The sequence below is a fragment of the Pseudophryne corroboree genome, chromosome 9 (assembly GCF_028390025.1).
Source record: "Pseudophryne corroboree isolate aPseCor3 chromosome 9, aPseCor3.hap2, whole genome shotgun sequence".
NCBI classification, from domain to species: domain Eukaryota; kingdom Metazoa; phylum Chordata; class Amphibia; order Anura; family Myobatrachidae; genus Pseudophryne; species Pseudophryne corroboree.
This window is the reverse complement of record NC_086452.1, coordinates 254,736,452-254,753,002: the sequence shown is the minus strand read 5'-3', so window position 1 is coordinate 254,753,002 and position 16,551 is coordinate 254,736,452. Positions and strand designations below refer to the sequence as shown.

General features: G+C 48.8%; 1 protein-coding gene across 1 annotated transcript in view; it reads left to right on the top strand.

Moving 5' to 3' along the window:
- TPR (translocated promoter region, nuclear basket protein) overlaps positions 1-16,551 on the top strand; it is a 605,901-nt gene that overhangs the window by 495,079 nt on the left and 94,271 nt on the right. Inside the window, exon 42 of the mRNA XM_063940231.1 lies at positions 4,952-5,042. Within this exon, the coding sequence (XP_063796301.1) occupies positions 4,952-5,042 (91 nt within the window). The remainder of the gene's footprint in view (positions 1-4,951; positions 5,043-16,551) is intronic.

Sequence of the window (16,551 nt, the reverse complement as noted above, 5' to 3'; positions counted from 1 at the left end):
CCTCAGTTTCCGTAAGAGGTTGTCAGCTGTGTGCCTCTTCTGGAAAGCGGTGATACAAAGCGTAGCCTGCCTAGGAACGAGTTGGCGTTTGCGAGATGCTGCTACTGGTGCCGCCGCTGCTGTTCTTGCTGCGGGAGGCAATACATCTACCTAGTGGGCTGTCACAGTCATATAGTCCTGAGTCTGCCCTGCTCCACTTGTCCACATGTCCGTGGTTAAGTGGACATTGGGTACAACTGCATTTTTTAGGACACTGGTGACTCGCTTTCTGAGGTCTCTGTACATTTTCGGTATCGCCTGCCTAGAGAAATGGAACCTAGATGGTATTTGGTACCGGGGACACAGTACCTCAATCAAGTCTCTAGTTGCCTCTGAATTAACGGTGGATACCGGAACCACGTTTCTCACCGCCCAGGCTGCCAAGGATGAGTTATCTGCTTTGCAGCAGGATGACTGCTGTGATATTTAATCTTCCTCGCAAAGGACTGGTGGACAGTCAATTGCTTACTGGAAGTAGTACAAGTGGTCTTCCGACTTCCCCTCTTGGATGACCGACTCCCAGCAGCTACAACAGCAGCGCCAGCAGCAGTAGGCGTTACACTCAAGGATGCATCGGAGGAATCCCAGGCAGGAGAGGACTCGTCAGACTTGCCAGTGACATGGCCTGCAGGACTATTGGCTTTCCTGGGTAAGGAGGAAATTGACACTGAGGGAGTTGGTGGTGTGGTTTGCAGGAGCTTGGTTACAAGAGGAAGGGATTTAGTGGTCAGTGGACTGCTTCCGCTGTCACCCAAAGTTTTTGAACTTGTCACTGACTTATGATGAATGCGCTGCAGGTGACGTATAAGGGAGGATGTTCCGAGGTGGTTAATGTCCTTACCCCTACTTATTACAGCTTGACAAAGGCAACACACGGCTTGACACCTGTTGTCCGCATTTGTGTTGAAATAATTCCACACCGAAGAGCTGATTTTTTTTTGTATTTTGACCAGGCATGTCAATGGCCATATTCGTCCCACGAACAACAGGTGTCTCCCCGGGTGCCTGACTTAAACAAACCACCTCACCATCAGAATCCTCCTTGTCCATTTCCTCCCCAGCGCCAGCAACACCCATATCCTCATCCTGGTGTACTTCAACAGTGACATCTTCAATTTGACTATCAGGAACTGGAGTGCGGGTGCTCCTTCCAGCACTTGCAGGGGGCGTGCAAATGGTGGAAGGCGCAAGCTCTTCCCGTCCAGTGTTGGGAAGGTCAGGCATCGCAACCGACACAATTGGACTCTCCTTGGGGATTTGTGATTTCGAAGAACGCACAGTTCTTTGCTGTGCTTTTGCCAGCTTAAGTCTTTTCATTTTTCTAGCGAGAGGATGAGTGCTTCCATCCTCATGTGAAGCTGAACCACTAGCCATGAACATAGGCCAGGGCCTCAGCCGTTCCTTGCCACTCCGTGTCGTAAATGGCATATTGGCAAGTTTACGCTTCTCATCAGATGCTTTTCATTTTGATTTTTGGGTCATTTTACTGAACTTTTGTTTTTTGGATTTTACATGCTCTCTACTATGACATTGGGCATCGGCCTTGGCAGACGACGTTGATGGCATTTCATCGTCTCGGCCATGACTAGTGGCAGCAGCTTCAGCACGAGGTGGAAGTGGATCTTGATCTTTCCCTATTTTAACCTCCACATTTTTGTTTTCCATTTTTTAATGTGTGGAATTATATGCCAGTATCAATAGCAATGGCCTACTACTATATATACTGCGCACAACTGAAATGCACCACAGGTATGGATGGATAGTATACTTGACGACACAGAGGTAGGTAGAGCAGTGGCCTTCCGTACCGTACTGCTATATATAGTATACTGGTGGTCACTGTGTCAGCAAACTGCAAAACTAAAATGCACCGCAGGTATAGAATGTAGATGGATAGTATACTTAATGACAACACAGAGGTAGGTACAGCAGTGGCCTTCTGTACCGTACTGCTATATATACTGGTGGTCACTGTGTCAGCAAACTGCAAAACTAAAATGCACCACAGGTATAGAATGTAGATGGATAGTATACTTAATGACGACACAGAGGTAGGTACAGCAGTGGCCTTCCGTACCGTACTGCTATATATAGTTTACTGGTGGTCACTGTGTCAGCAAACTGCAAAACTAAAATGCACCACAGGTATAGAATGTAGATGGATAGTATACTTAATGACGACACAGAGGTAGGTACAGCAGTGGCCTACCGTACCGTACTGCTATATATACTGGTGGTCACTGTGTCAGCAAACTGCAAAACTAAAATGCACCACAGGTATAGAATGTAGATGGATAGTATACTTAATGACGACACAGAGGTAGGTACAGCAGTGGCCTACCGTACCGTACTGCTATATATACTGGTGGTCACTGTGTCAGCAAACTGCACAACTGAAATGCACCACAGGTATAGAATCTAGATGGATAGTATACTTAATGACGACACAGAGGTAGGTACAGCAGTGGTCTACTGTACCGTAATGCTATATATTATATACTTGTGGTCACTGGTCAGCAACACTGCACTGTACTCCTCCTATATATTATTATACTGGTGGTCCCCAGTCCCCACAATAAAGCAGCACACTGAGCACAGATATGGATAGTTTTTCAGGCAAACAACGTATTACTGGTGGTCACTGTCAGCAAAAAACTGCACTGTACTCCTCCTATATACAGCTGCTCCCCAGTCCCCACAATTAAGTAATAAGCAAGCACAAAATATTTGCAATGCATCAACATAAACGGAGAGGACGCCAGCCACGTCCTCTCCCTAACATTTCCAATGCACGAGTGAAAACGGCAGCGACGCGCGGCTGCTTATATAGAATCCGAATCTCGCGATAATCCGACAGCGGGATGATGACGTTCGGGCGCGCTCGGGTTAACCGAGCCATACGGGAGAATCCGAGTATGGCTCAGACCAGTGTAAAAAGGGTGAAGTTCGGGGGGGGTTCGGTTTCCGAGAAACCGAACCCGCTCATCACTAATAAATATATATATATATATATATATATATATATATATATATATATATATATATTTAGGTTCCAACGGATAAATGCCACTCAGGAGACTTGTCAGCAGGTGAAAAAAACGTATATTATCAGTGGTACTACCAATGATATACGTTTTTTACCTGCTCACAAGTCTCCTGAGTCCCATTTATCCGTTGGAACCTCTATGCTGCTCAAGGAGTGCTGACTGCCATTGGACTTTTATATTTCTATATATATAATGTATTTATATTTGAGTGGATCTCAGATTTATAGTATAATAGGTCAAGAAGAACCTTCCAGTTTCTAAACGAGGATGAGATCTGAGTAAATACCCAATTCTTTATGCAGTTCCAAGTCTTTCCCCAACTTTGTGTCTCACAGATTTCTGTAGTTGAATTGAACGACTAGTACCTGAAGAGAAGTAGACTGGCCCCAACCAAGTGATATCTTGTACATTGTGTGACCAGCCTACCTGGTCCTTCTGTCTGTTTCACAGTGTTGGGGACTGGTTGTCTCGCTGCCCAAGCCTACTTCTCTGCAGTCTTCCACAAGGACCATAGAAGTGATCCCTGAAGGTCATACTTCTCATATTCCTCTGGGTATGAGTAAAGCAAAACCTAGGACCCTTTGGTGTAGGGGCCATTAACAGGGAGAATTTTTTTTTTTTTATTCCTGTGGCTTGTAAAAATAACTATTCAGTTCAGCACTGAACATGATCTCTTCTGAGTGTGCGGGTAATTCCAGAGTCCTAGACTTATGCAGTCCAATGTAAATCCAGAGAGTAAGCTACACTGATATGTTCCTCTAGTGTTGGCAAATACATTTTTGTGTTTCAGATTCCTGACCCTCTGCCAGTTGCTCTGACCACCTCTCAACTGCCTTATTGACACAATAATATTAAGGATTGTTAAAATGTTCCTGTCCATGCTGTCTTGTAAGGTGTTCATAATGGTTTTGGTCTTAGAATATGCATGTTTTGGGGACACTCAACTTAAGCAGATGTATACTTTTTACTATAGCCTCATTAGTGAGAAGATAACTATATTGCTACTGTACCTGTGGCCCAACTAAAATTGTGATCGGTCTTCGCCTCCCCTTCATTAAGCACATTCCTTAAACTACAGGGAATGTCAGATTCCTCTCTGTCATTAATCTCTAATATATGCTTGATTGAATGCACAAAATAATTTGCTTCCCGTTGGATGGCTCTGATCTTGGGGTTTCCTTGTGTCCTGGCAAGGATTCCATAATTTTACATTTCTCCTGGTAGAAAAACTCAAAGTTGCATAGATGTGATGGTGGTTGAGTATTCTCCAAGGAAGAAAATACCTGAATCAAAAACTTATACCACTCTCTGAAGAGCCCACAGGCAAATAGACACCTCTCCATTGCTTCCCTGCAGATATGAGGGCAGATAAAGAAAAGGAACTGCTGCTCACAAAAGATCAGTGTCCATTTTGTTGGTCTTGCCTACCTGGAAAGCCACAAAAGGGAGGAAGTTCTAAAGTGATGGCACCTCTCCTAGTCCCAGCACTGATGAATGGCAGCTGTCCCAATGAGAGCCCCCTTTATCCTCTCTGTGATTCTTCTATAGGTAGTGTGCAGTGACTGGGTCTCTCCTGGAAGTGATCCAATGTGTGGGTGGGTGTGTTAGACCTCTCCGCAGCTCGCTCCCGTAGTCCTCAACTGCACCATAATCAGCCAGAGAAAATAACACCTGGCTTTTCAAACAAAAAATACGTAGAGCTTGAACTTTTACCGGTAAATTTAGAAGGATTACGCTGCTGCTACTATACACTATTATATTCAGTGTCACCTATAGTATCAAAGAGCAATGATTTGTTATAAATTGTTCTCTAAGCTCCCATCCTTTGCTGTAACCCATCTGAATGTTTATTTGTTTATATCTAGGGGCCTGAAGGAACAGATCCTGGTACTGAAACAGAGGAAAGTACGAGTACTGGTGATGTTGGCCAGATACCTACAGACTCTCAAAATAGCGGTAGGAGATTGTTGGGTTTTTTTTGCGGGGGAGGGGTGTATTTAGATTGAACAAACTACCTTTCCTCCCATTCTGTAGGATACAGTTAAATAGAACTGTTTCTAGGGTTATCAGGTGGACCTAAGTATAAAGTGGCTAGAAAACTTCTAGCTCTGTTCAAAATGCAGTAGTTAGAACTGGTGCAACATGTATTTTATTTTCATGATGTTATTACAGAGCTGAAGAATATACTGTAGATAACTAGAGAGTCCATCAGGCTGCCTTGCTCCTCTGCAGTAGGCATATCTCTAAGAACATACGCAGGCTAACCTTGTTCAGAAATATACTTGATATTGCTTAATTCATGATAATATATAAGTGTAAAGAACTTATTAAAAGTATGTTGTAATGCAGTCAGGTCCGGCCCGTGCTCAATTTTTTTCGTAAGCGAATCTAGAGTTTGGCGCTACTTCATGTGATAAACTTTATAAAGGGACCGCGTACGCCTTAGCAAAAAGGGATGTGGGTGTACTCCCAAGGGTACAGAGAGATAGAGGACGACAGGGAAATGGTAACTGGGAAGGCTAGGGTGACAGGAGATAGTAGGTGATTGGGGCGGCAGGGGTGACAGGGAGATACTGTTATAGTGGGAACCGGTGGCAGAAGCCAACAGTAAGTGGCAAACTAGGCAATGCTGGTGGTCTCTGCTCTAAGCAGCAGGAGGGCAATGTGCTTGCCTTGCAGCAATATGGCATCTGCAGCATGCAACCCTGTCCCACGGTTTTCCCTCCCCACTCACCTCACCCCACGGGCTGTCTCATCTTGGGAGGCGGCAGCGGTCAGTTAGCAGTCCAGGGTTGGTGAAAGCAGTGGTGGTGCTCTATGCAACTGTGTACCTGGCCCTGGTGACAGCAGTGGGTGAAAAAGAGAATGACTGTAGTGGGTGATGCCAGGGAGTGGTTAACATGAGTGGGTGACAGGGTGAGGGAGACAGCAGTAGTTGACATCAGGGAGAGTGCGACAGTATTTGGTGACGATAGGGAGTGGATGACAGGGAAGTGACAGCAGTGGGGTGACAGAGAGAGGGTGACATGCAGTTGGTGAAAAATATACCGTATTTCAATGTTCTTACCTGGGCCTAGAAGTGATCCCCGGCGCCCAAGCAGAGCATTAAAGTGAGAGAGGATTTTGGCGTTTGAACCCAAGAAAAAGTGTAAAGGGGAGAAGATGGAAGAGCCCTGCTGCGGCCCATCCACCCCCTCTAGCCAGGCACAGACTCTTTAATCTATTCTGTGTCACTTTGAAGGAGGAGCTGAGAGGAGAGGGGGCGAGAAGAGAAAGTGGCCCCTCCTGCCCCCTCCGGCCGGGCTCGGACTGTCAACATCAGTGTGACGTATTCAGGCAGCGGCTGCTGGCTGCGGTCAGCGCAGCAGCATACAATGAGCCAGTGTGACTTATCATATGCTTGCAGCTGTGGGGGGAAGCAGCACAACTCAGGAGATGGGGCCCCAAACAGGTTGGCGGACTTCACAGTCACGGACTTCAGCGGCGCCCTCATCGGTGCTGCGCTCTACGCGTATGGGTAAGGCCGGGCCTGAATGCCGTTTAAGAACTATTAGCATTTACAATATCTAATTATCAGTTTTGACGCTGTTTCGTATGTGATTCTTCTTCTATAGCAGTATGAAAATATTTCTAGTGACGTTCATATTAACATAGTATCTAAGGTTGAAAAAAGACTATTTCTGCTGCTGCGTACACTGGGCTCCACAAGGATTAACATCAGGGGTGTAGAGTAGGATCTTCATCCGAGGCACCAACAGGCTCAAAGCTTTGACCTTCTTCCCAAGATGCATAACGCCGCCTCCTATATCACCCCACCTCCGTGCACAGGAGCTCAGTTTTGTAGTTATTGACTGCAGTCGCAGGTTACTTAACAGGGGGCTGCCTCAGCCTATTCTTAGCTTTAAATTTGACAGAAAAGAAGAAGAATCTACAAGGGCTGCAGCAGGCTATGTCTGATGGACGTCTCTGCTGCAGCTCCGTCACCCCCAGCGGCGCTGTATACTCCCGCGCCGCGGTTGCTGGGTCACTGCAGTAGAGACGCCAGCTTCTTCTCTTCACGTGAGTCACACACGCCGCCATCTCCTGGATCGCGAGGCCGCTGACAAGGGGGAGGTAAGAGCTTCTATGCTGCACTTTACACCGCGATCCAGCGCGGCCGTTGGAGGCGGGCCGCGCGCACACGGATTACTGGGCTGATGTTCCACTAGCCACCAGGGTTATACTTTATGGGCACAGGTCAGGGGGGACGTTGTACCATTTCCCCCCCCCCCCATCCCCACACACTTTTCTTTACTGCCCGCACGCCTGGTGGGGATGCCTTCAGGGGGATCAGGCCGGACCTGAGGCCCCTCCCCCCCAGCCCCAGGGTGCCATTTATGCAATGTGTTCCCGCCCTGGAGCTGCTTCCTTCTCCCTCACTCCCGGTCAGTAGCCATTACAGATGGAGCCTTGCTGTTCCTGGGATTGCTGGGGCAAATCCTCCTCTGTGGAACCACCTGACTGCCAGTGCTGTGCTTCCTACAGGACACTTGAGTATTCTACCTGTCACTGGGACTGTGTTAGTTAAGAGAGTGCATACTTTCAGGGTTGTGTGGTACAAACACCCTGTGATATACATCCAGTGCTGACTGTGTTTGTTATATCTATAGTTATTACATATAACCACACTGAGTATTACTTTGTATTGCTAGTCCAGTGCAGTTTATGGTACATAATTTCTGCATGGTACACTTGTGACTATATATATGTGTGTGTGTGTGTGTGTGTGTGTGTGTGTGTGTGTGTGTGTGTGTGTGGCCGCTGCGAGGTTGCCTTATTGCAGGGTATTTCACTCCGCGTGCTATTCCTATATTGCTATACCTGAGGGGGCCAAGTGTTTCAGGTTTTTCTATTTTCAATGTAGGATTGTATCACAAGATATACTGTCGGGATATTTTTGCTTGTGATTTATAGTCACCATATATTCTATATCTATTGAACCTCAGGTCTGTGCCGTCTGAGAGTTCTTGCTAGGTATAGTGCTGCTACACCTTGTACCGAGTTGCCCATTACTGTGCACATAGTTATGTCTGCTACACGTGGCAACGATGTTGGGCCCTCTCCCCCACTGCGTGGTAGCTAGGCCGCTGACGCAATGGAGGATAATTTAGCAGCTGAGAGTTCAGGTACAGGGGGTTCATTACCCCCCCAGTGGCTCAGTAGCGCTTGTGGCATCACAGGATCCGCCTTGGGCTACATTCTCCACATTGCTAAGCATGCTTGTGACTAAATTGAAGCCCCCTGTGGGACCACCTGTGCCACTGCAGCAGTTTATGGTCCCTGCAGTGAACCTGCCATGGGCAGATCAGCTTTCCACTCGGTTACAGCATTTGAACCGATCCATGATTAAATCTAAGTGTCACTCTCGCCCGCCTAAGACTAAGTCGTCTTCTAAACAGGCCATTACCTCCTCCCAATCCACTGCTATCCCAGACACTTCCTCTGAGGAGTATGGTACATATACTGATCCCACAGACACTGACACAGATGTTTCTGATGGGGAAGGGAAATCACTGGTGGATGTCCTGGATTTGATTGAAGCATTTAGGCTCATTCCTCAGGTGTCTGATGTTCCTGAGCCTGAGGCTGTCTCTAAAAAGCCGGATAGGTTTAAACGTAAGAAGGTGGTTAAACAAGTTTTACCTCATTCTCAACTCCTGGCTGACATACGTCAGGACTCATGGAATAATCCGGGAATGGAATCCACACCGCATAAGAGACTGTTCGCTATCCTCTCTCTGCAGAGCTATGTAAAAAGTGGGAAACTCCTCCCCCTGTAGATTCTCACGTGGCTAGTATGGTAGTTTCCTCTGCTCTACCAGTTACTACCGTCACCTCTCTGAAGGAACTGACGGATAGACGTGTGGAGGGTTGTTTGAAAGCAATTTACACCCTACAGGGGGCTGTGCATAGGCCAACCATTGCAGCAACTTGTGCTGCTGAAGCTGTTGAGGTATGAGCTCAGAAGTTAGAGGCGGAGCGGCCTTCCGACGCATCTGAGCATGCTCGACAATGTCTCTCGTATATAGCCACGGCTTCCCTGGACCTTAAGACTCCGATGCCGGGGTGCTGGCGGCCAAGCTACTATTACGTCAGTCTGGCCAGACATATCCTTTGGTTGAGATCCTGGTCGTGGATAAGGGTTCCAAGAAAACCCTGGAGGTGCTTCCTTTCACGGGAGACATTCTCTTTGGAGACGACCTCAATAAGATTGTGGCTGATCTGGCTACTGCTGAAACAGCTTGACTACCTAGTACAGCTCCTTCCACACAAAAGGCTAAAAGTGCTTTCCCTCTGCCCTTTCGTCCTCCAGGAAAAGCAAAAGGTCAGGCGTACCCAAGCAAATCCGTGCTTCCAGACCTGCAGAGCCCAGACCGAAGCGGGCCTGGGCTGCCTGACAAGCCTGTCGCATGACAGGGCGGGCCTCCCTCTTGGGGATCCCAGGGTGGGGGGCCGACTTCTAGGTTTTGCCCAGGAATGATTGCAGACCACTTCTGATGCCTGGGCAAGGGAAGTCGTCGCTCGAGGTTACGCCGTACCTTTCAGGAATCATCCCCCTCATCGATTTTGCCTGTGAGATGTTACTCTGGACCTGGCAAAGGCAAACACACTGCTTTCGGTGGTACATTCCCTCCTTACCACAGGAGTGGTAGTACAGGTGCCTCTGATTCATAGAGGCAAGGGGTACTATTCACCGCTGTTTCTAGTCCCGAAACCGAACGGGTCCTCGCGGCCCATTCTTAATCTGAAGTCCTTGAACAAGTATGTGTGGGTCTCCAAATTTCGTATGGAAACTCTGCGCTCTATTGTTCTGGCCTTGGAGCCTGGCGACTATATGGTCTCCCTGGACATACAGTATGCCTACCTGCATATTCCTATTGCAGTGTCTCATCAGCAGTACCTGAGGTTTGCGGTGGGCAACCTACATTACCAATTTTGGGCGTTACCTTTGGTTTGACAACAGCTTCCCGAGTTTTCACCAAAGTAATGGCGGTCATGACGGCTACACTCCGCCGTCAAGGGGTCAGGATCCTACCGTACTCGGACGATTTGTTGATCCTGGCAAATTCCCCAGAACTTCTCCTGTGTCATCTAGATCTGACGGTCCAGTTCATGAAAGCCCACGGGTGGCCAATCAACTGGATGAAATCCCCCCTGGTTCCTGCTCGGAGCATGGTATACCTGAGTGCGTTATTGGACACTCACAACCAACAGTTGTTTTTGTCTCAGGAGAAAGTCCTGAAGCTTCAGGACAGTATACAATGCTTCCTATCTTGTCCGCAAGTGTTGATGCATTCGGCAATGCAAGTGCTAGGTCTCATGGTGTCTGCTTTCGACATGGTGGAGTACGATCAATTCCATTCTCGCCCTCTGCAGAAATTAATTCTGACCAAGTGGGACGGCCTGCCTCACCGGATCAGATCTCACATGATCTTCTTTTCTCCGGAGGTCCGCCTGTCACTGAGCTGGTGGCTTCAGGACCAACGATTGAGCAGGGGCCGTCCCTTCTGGATATCCAACTGGGTCCTGCTGACCATGGATGCCAGTCTGAGAGGTTGGGGCGCGATGTTGGAACAACACTCTTCATGGTCGGTGGACCAAGGAGTCGTCTATGCTCCCAATAAATATTCTGGAACTGCGGGCAGTGTTCAATGCGTTGACAGTGGCCCAGCATCTAATACAGAACAGACCTGTTCAAGTACTTTCGTACAACGCCACCATGGTGGCGTACATCAGTCATCAAGGCGGTACTCGAGGCCGCATGGCAAAGAGGGAAGTATCACTGATTCTTCAGTGAGCAGAATGCCATCTGCCGGCCATATCCGCAGTGTTCATTCCGGGGTGTCCTAATCTGGGAAGCAGACTTTCTCAGTCGTCAGGACGTACACGCCAGAGAATGGAGCCTCCATCCAGAGGTGTTTCAACTTCTCGTGGACAAGTGGGGCCTTCCAGATGTAGACCTGATGGCGTCTCGACACAATCACAAGGTTCCGGTCTTCGGAGCAAGGACAAGGGATCCTCAAGCAGTGGTAGTGGATGCTCTGTCAATCCCATGGAACTATCTGCTGCCGTATGTGTTCCCTCCGGTGTCACTCCTGCCCAGAGTAATACGGAAGTACAAGCAAGAAGAAGGAAACCTACTTCTGGTCGCTCCAGCGTGGCCTAGGCGGCACTGGTTCTCCGAGCTACAGGGCCTCTCGTTGGATCGTCCACTTCTACTTCCACAACGACCAGATCTCCTTGTTCAGGGCCCTTGTGTTTACCAGGACTTGGCCCGTCTGGCTTTGACGGCATGGCTCTTGAAGCTTCCGTCCTGAGGGCCAAGGGTTTTTCTGAGGTGGTCATTCAAACTATGTTGAAGGCCCGTAAGCCGGCTTCGGCTCGGATTTACCATAGGGTCTGGAATGCTTACAGGGCCTGGACTTAGGCCTTCGTCTGCCCTCCCTCAAGGTTCATATTTCTGCCTTGTTGGTTTGGTTTCAGAGGATGATTGCTGCCCTACCCGATGTTCATACATTCACTCAGGCCATATTGTGGATTCAGCCTTCTTATGTACCCCCTGTGGCCCACTGGGATTTGTCGGTGGTACCGGAGGCCTTGCAAGAGTCTCCATTTGAACCTCTTGCCTCTGCTGTCCTTAAGTGGCTCTGCCTTAAGGTGTTATTACTGCGGGCTATTGCTTCAGCGGGAAGGGTCTCGGACTTGGGTGCCTTATCCTGTAAGTCCCCCATTTGATTTTTCATCGTGACCAGGCAGTTCTTAGAACGTGGCCAGGTTATTTACCCAAGGTAAATAACCTTTAACCAGGAGATTGTGGTTCAAGCCTTTAATTCTTCTGGGTTGTCTCCCAAAGAACGGTCTTTGGATGTGGTACGGGTTCTCCGTATCTATGTGAAGAGAACTTCCTCCATTAGGAACTCTGATTCTCTTTTTGTATTGTTTGGTTTTCACAAACGTGGCTGGCCTGCTTCCAAACAGACTTTGGCCAGATGGTTTAGAATGGTGATTGCACATGCTTATGTACAGGCTGGTCGTCCGGTTCCTGCTACCATTAAGCCCATTCTACTCGGTCGGTTGGACCTTCTTGGGCGGCCCATCGGGGTGCGACCCTTGAACAACTGTGCAAGGCGGCAACGTGGTCCTCCGGCAACACGTTCATAAGGTTCTGTGCCTTTGATACCGCCGCTTCCCAGGATGCTTCCTTTGGACGCTGGGTTCTTGTGCCCGCTACAGTGCGTCCCTTCCCATAAGTAACTGCTTTAGGACATCCCTGATGTTAATCCTTGTGGAGCCCAGTGTACCTCTCAGCAGAAAATTAGATTTATGGTAAAAACTTACCATAGTTGAATCATTTTGGTGGTCTCCTATGCAGTTTTCTTTTAGGACTAATTTTGCCTCATATTTCGTATATACTTCATATTTCTGCTTTGGGGTACACTGGGCTCCACAAGGAATAACATCGGTGTGTAGAGTAGGATCTTGATCCGAGGCACCAACAGACTCAAAGCTTTGACCTTCTTCCCAAGATGCATAGCGCCGCCTCCTATATCACCCCGCCTCCGTGCACAAGAGCTCAGTTTTGTAGTTGGTGCCATGCAGTAAGCAGGCATGCAACAGGGGGGCTGCTCCAGCAGCCCTGAGAGAAGCTTTTAAAGAATATTGAAGACTTCAAGGGCTGCAGCAGAGAGACTGACTGTGTTAGATGTCAGTCAGACATCTCCTGCTGCAGCTCCATCACCTCCTCCAGCGGCGCTGAACACTCCCACTGGTTGGCAGGTACCTACAGCGTAGGCTCCGGTTTTCTTCCAAGTTAGTCACACACAACCGCTGTTCTTCCGGATCGTGTGGCCGCACTCAGGGAGGAGGTAAGGGGTCCCCTCGACGAGATCTGCTGTAAATCGCGATCCCGCACGGCCTTTGGAGGGCGGGCCGTGCGCGCTGGCGTGGACACTGTGGTAGTACAGGGACCCCACTAGACCACCAGGGCATGGGCACAGGTCTGTTTTCTCTCATAAAACTGTTTTATTAAGCCCCCAGTACCCGGTGGTGAAGTCCAGCAGGGGGATAAGGCTTTGACCTGTAGCCCCTCCCCCAGCCCCAGGGCACCATTTAGAGTAAATGTTCCCCCCCTGGAGCTGCATCTCTCTCTCCCTCACTCCCTGTCAGCGTTTGGGCGCCATCATAGCAAGCTGAGCTGATCCTGGGACTGTTTGGGCAAATCCTCCTCTGTAAAGCCGCCTGCATGTCAGCGCTGTGCATTTTACAGAACACTTGAGTATTCTACATGTCTGCTGACAGTGTTGGTTAAGAGAGTGCATTTAGTCAGGGTTATTTAGTACAAGTACCCTGTGAGGTATACATCCAGTCTTTACTGTGCATTGTTATATCTATTAAGTGTATAGCTATACATAGTACTACTCTGTATTGCTAGTCCAGTGCAGTTTTATTGCATGTCATAATATCTGCATTGTACAAACTGTGACTGTTTGTATGCATATAGCTGCTGTGTGACCTCCATTTCGTGTATCTCACTCAGATTGCTATCCCTATATTCTATAACCTGAGGAGGCTAAGTGTGTCAGGTTTATCACAATATAGGCAGTTCACAGGATATACTCAGTGTGTATTTTTTTCTGTGATTTTTAGTCACCATTTACCTCTTGAATTCCCTGTTTGTGCTGATACACTGCACAGGGGGTTCTTGTCAGGTATTGTGCTGCTAATATTGTACTGTGTTGCCTTGCATTGAGCTTTTGCTTATGTCAGCTACAAAGGGCAACGGAGCTGGGGCTGATCCCACATTGCTTAGTGTTGACGCTGCAGACACATTTAGGGATAACATAGCAGCTGAGGGTTCAGGTTCTGGGGGTTCCTTACCCCCCAGTGGGGCTGTAGCAATGGGGATGCAAACTGACCCACCTTGGGCTACTTTCTCCACGCTATTGAATACGCTGGTAACTAGACTAACTCCCCCTATGGGACCTCCTGTGCCGGTACAACTGCTTATGGTCCCCGCGGTTAACCTGCCGTGGGCATATCAACTGTCCAATCAGTTACAGCAATTGAACCAATCACTGACTGATCAAAAGTCTAACCCTCACCCGCCTAAGACCAAGGGGTCCTCTAAGCGGGTAATTACTACCTCCACCAACGTCCCAGACACCTCATCTGATGAGGATGGCGTTTATACGGACCCCACAGATTCTGATCCTGGTGCTTCTAATGGGGAAGTTGTTTTGCAGGTGGATGTTCCTCACTTGTTAGAGGCGATCAGGCTCATTCTTCAGGTTGATTATGAACCGGAGCCTGACGCTGCCCCTAAGAAACCGGACAGGTTTATACGTTAGAAGGTGGTTAAACAAGTTTTACCTTACTCTGCTGCGGAGCTTAGTAAATATTGGGAAACACCCCCGCCAGTGGATTCGCAAGTGGCGCGGCTGGTAGTATCCTCAGCTCTGCCTGTAACTACCGTCACGTCCTTGAGAGAGCTGACGGACAAGTGTTTGTAGGGTTGTTTAAAGATAATCTACACCGTAAACGGTGCGGTGCATTGGCCCACTATTGCAGCGACATGGGCTGCAGAAGCTGTGGAAGCGTGGGCTCAGGAGCTGGAGGCGGAGTTGCCTTCCAATGCTTCTGATCATGCTAGACAATGCCTGTCGTATATTGTTACAGCGTCTCATTACATTAAAGAGGCGTCTTCTGATGCCAGTATTCGGGCGACAAAGGCTTCTACTACGTCCATTTTGGCTCGCCGAAATCTCTGGTTACGGTCATGATCTGTGGATATGGACTCTAAGAAAACCCTGGAGATACTCCCCTTCAAAGGAGCCATTCTTTTCGGAGAAGACCTCAACAAGATAGTGGCTGACTTAGCCTCTGCTAAAACAGCATGTCTTCCCAGTACTGCTCCTTCGGTGCCGAAGGCTAAGAGTACTTCCTTTCGCTCCTTTCGTCCTTCAGGGAAAGCAAAGGGTCAGGCGTACCCAAAACGGCAAGAATCGTCCCCCTCATCGATTTTTGCCTGACAGACGTCCCTTCGGATCAGGTGAAGGCAAAGACTCTAAATTCGGTGATACAGTCCCTCCCGGACACAGGAGTGGTAGTACAGGTGCCTTTGGCTCAGAGAGGCAAGGGGTACTATTCACCGCTGTTCCTAGTCCCGAAACCAAATGGGTCTTCCCGGCCCATTCTCAACCTCAAGTCCTTGAACAAATTTGTGAAGGTCTCCAAGTTTCGTATGGAAACTCTTTGCTCTGTTGTTCTGGCCTTGGAGCCTGGGGACTATGTGGTCTCACTGGACATACAGGATGCTTACCTGCATATTCCCATTGCAGTGTCGCATCAGCAGTACCTGAGGTTTGCGGTTGGCAACCTCCATTACCAATTTCGGGCGTTACCTTTTGGTTTGACCACGGCTCCGCAAGTCTTCACCAAGGTCATTGCGGTAATGACGATTGTACTCCGCCGTCAAGGGTTCAGGATCCTACCGTACTTGGACGACTTGTTGATCCTGGCAAATTCCCCAGAGATTCTCCTACTCATCTGGATCTGACTATCCAGTTTCTGCAAGCCCACGGGTGGCTCATCAACTGGAAAAATCCTCCCTGGTCCCTGCTCAGAGCATGGTGCACCTGGGGGCGTTGTTGGACACTCACAACCAGCGGTGATTCTTGTCTCAGGAGAAAGTCCTGAAGCTTCAGGACAGGATTCGATGCTTCCGATCTCGTCCGCAAGTGTCAATACATTCGGCAATGCAAGTGCTAGGTCTCATGGTGTCGGCTTTCGACATGGAGGAGTACTCTCCATTCCCGCCCTCCAGAGGCTGATTCTTGCCAAGTGGGACGGCCTGCCTCACCGGATCAGGTCTCAGATGATCTCATTGTCTCCGGAGGTCCGTTTGTCACTGAGCTGGTGGCTTCAGGACCAACGATTGAGCAGGGGTCGTCCCTTCTGGATCTCCAACTGGGTCCTTCTGACGACGAACGCCAGTCCGAGGGGAGGGGGCGCGGTGTACACTCCCTACAGTGTCGGTGGACCAAGGAGTCGTCTCTCCCCCCCCACCTGATAAACACTCTGGAATTGTGGGCGGCGTTCAAATCCTTGAACTTGGCCCAGCATTTAATACAGAACAGACCTGTTAAAGTACAGTCGGACAACGCCACCATCTATCATCAAGGCGTCACTCAAAGCCGCATGGCAATGTGGGAAGTATCATGGATTCTTCAGTGGGCGGAACGCCATCTGCCGGCCATATCGGCAGTGTTCATTCCGGAGGTCCTAAACTGGGAAGCAGACTTTCTCAGTTGTCATGACGTACACGCTGGAGAGTGGAGCCTCCATCCAGAAGTGTTTCAACTCCTCATGGACAAGTGGGGACTTCCAGATGTGGACCTGATGGCATCTCGACACAATCACAAGGTTC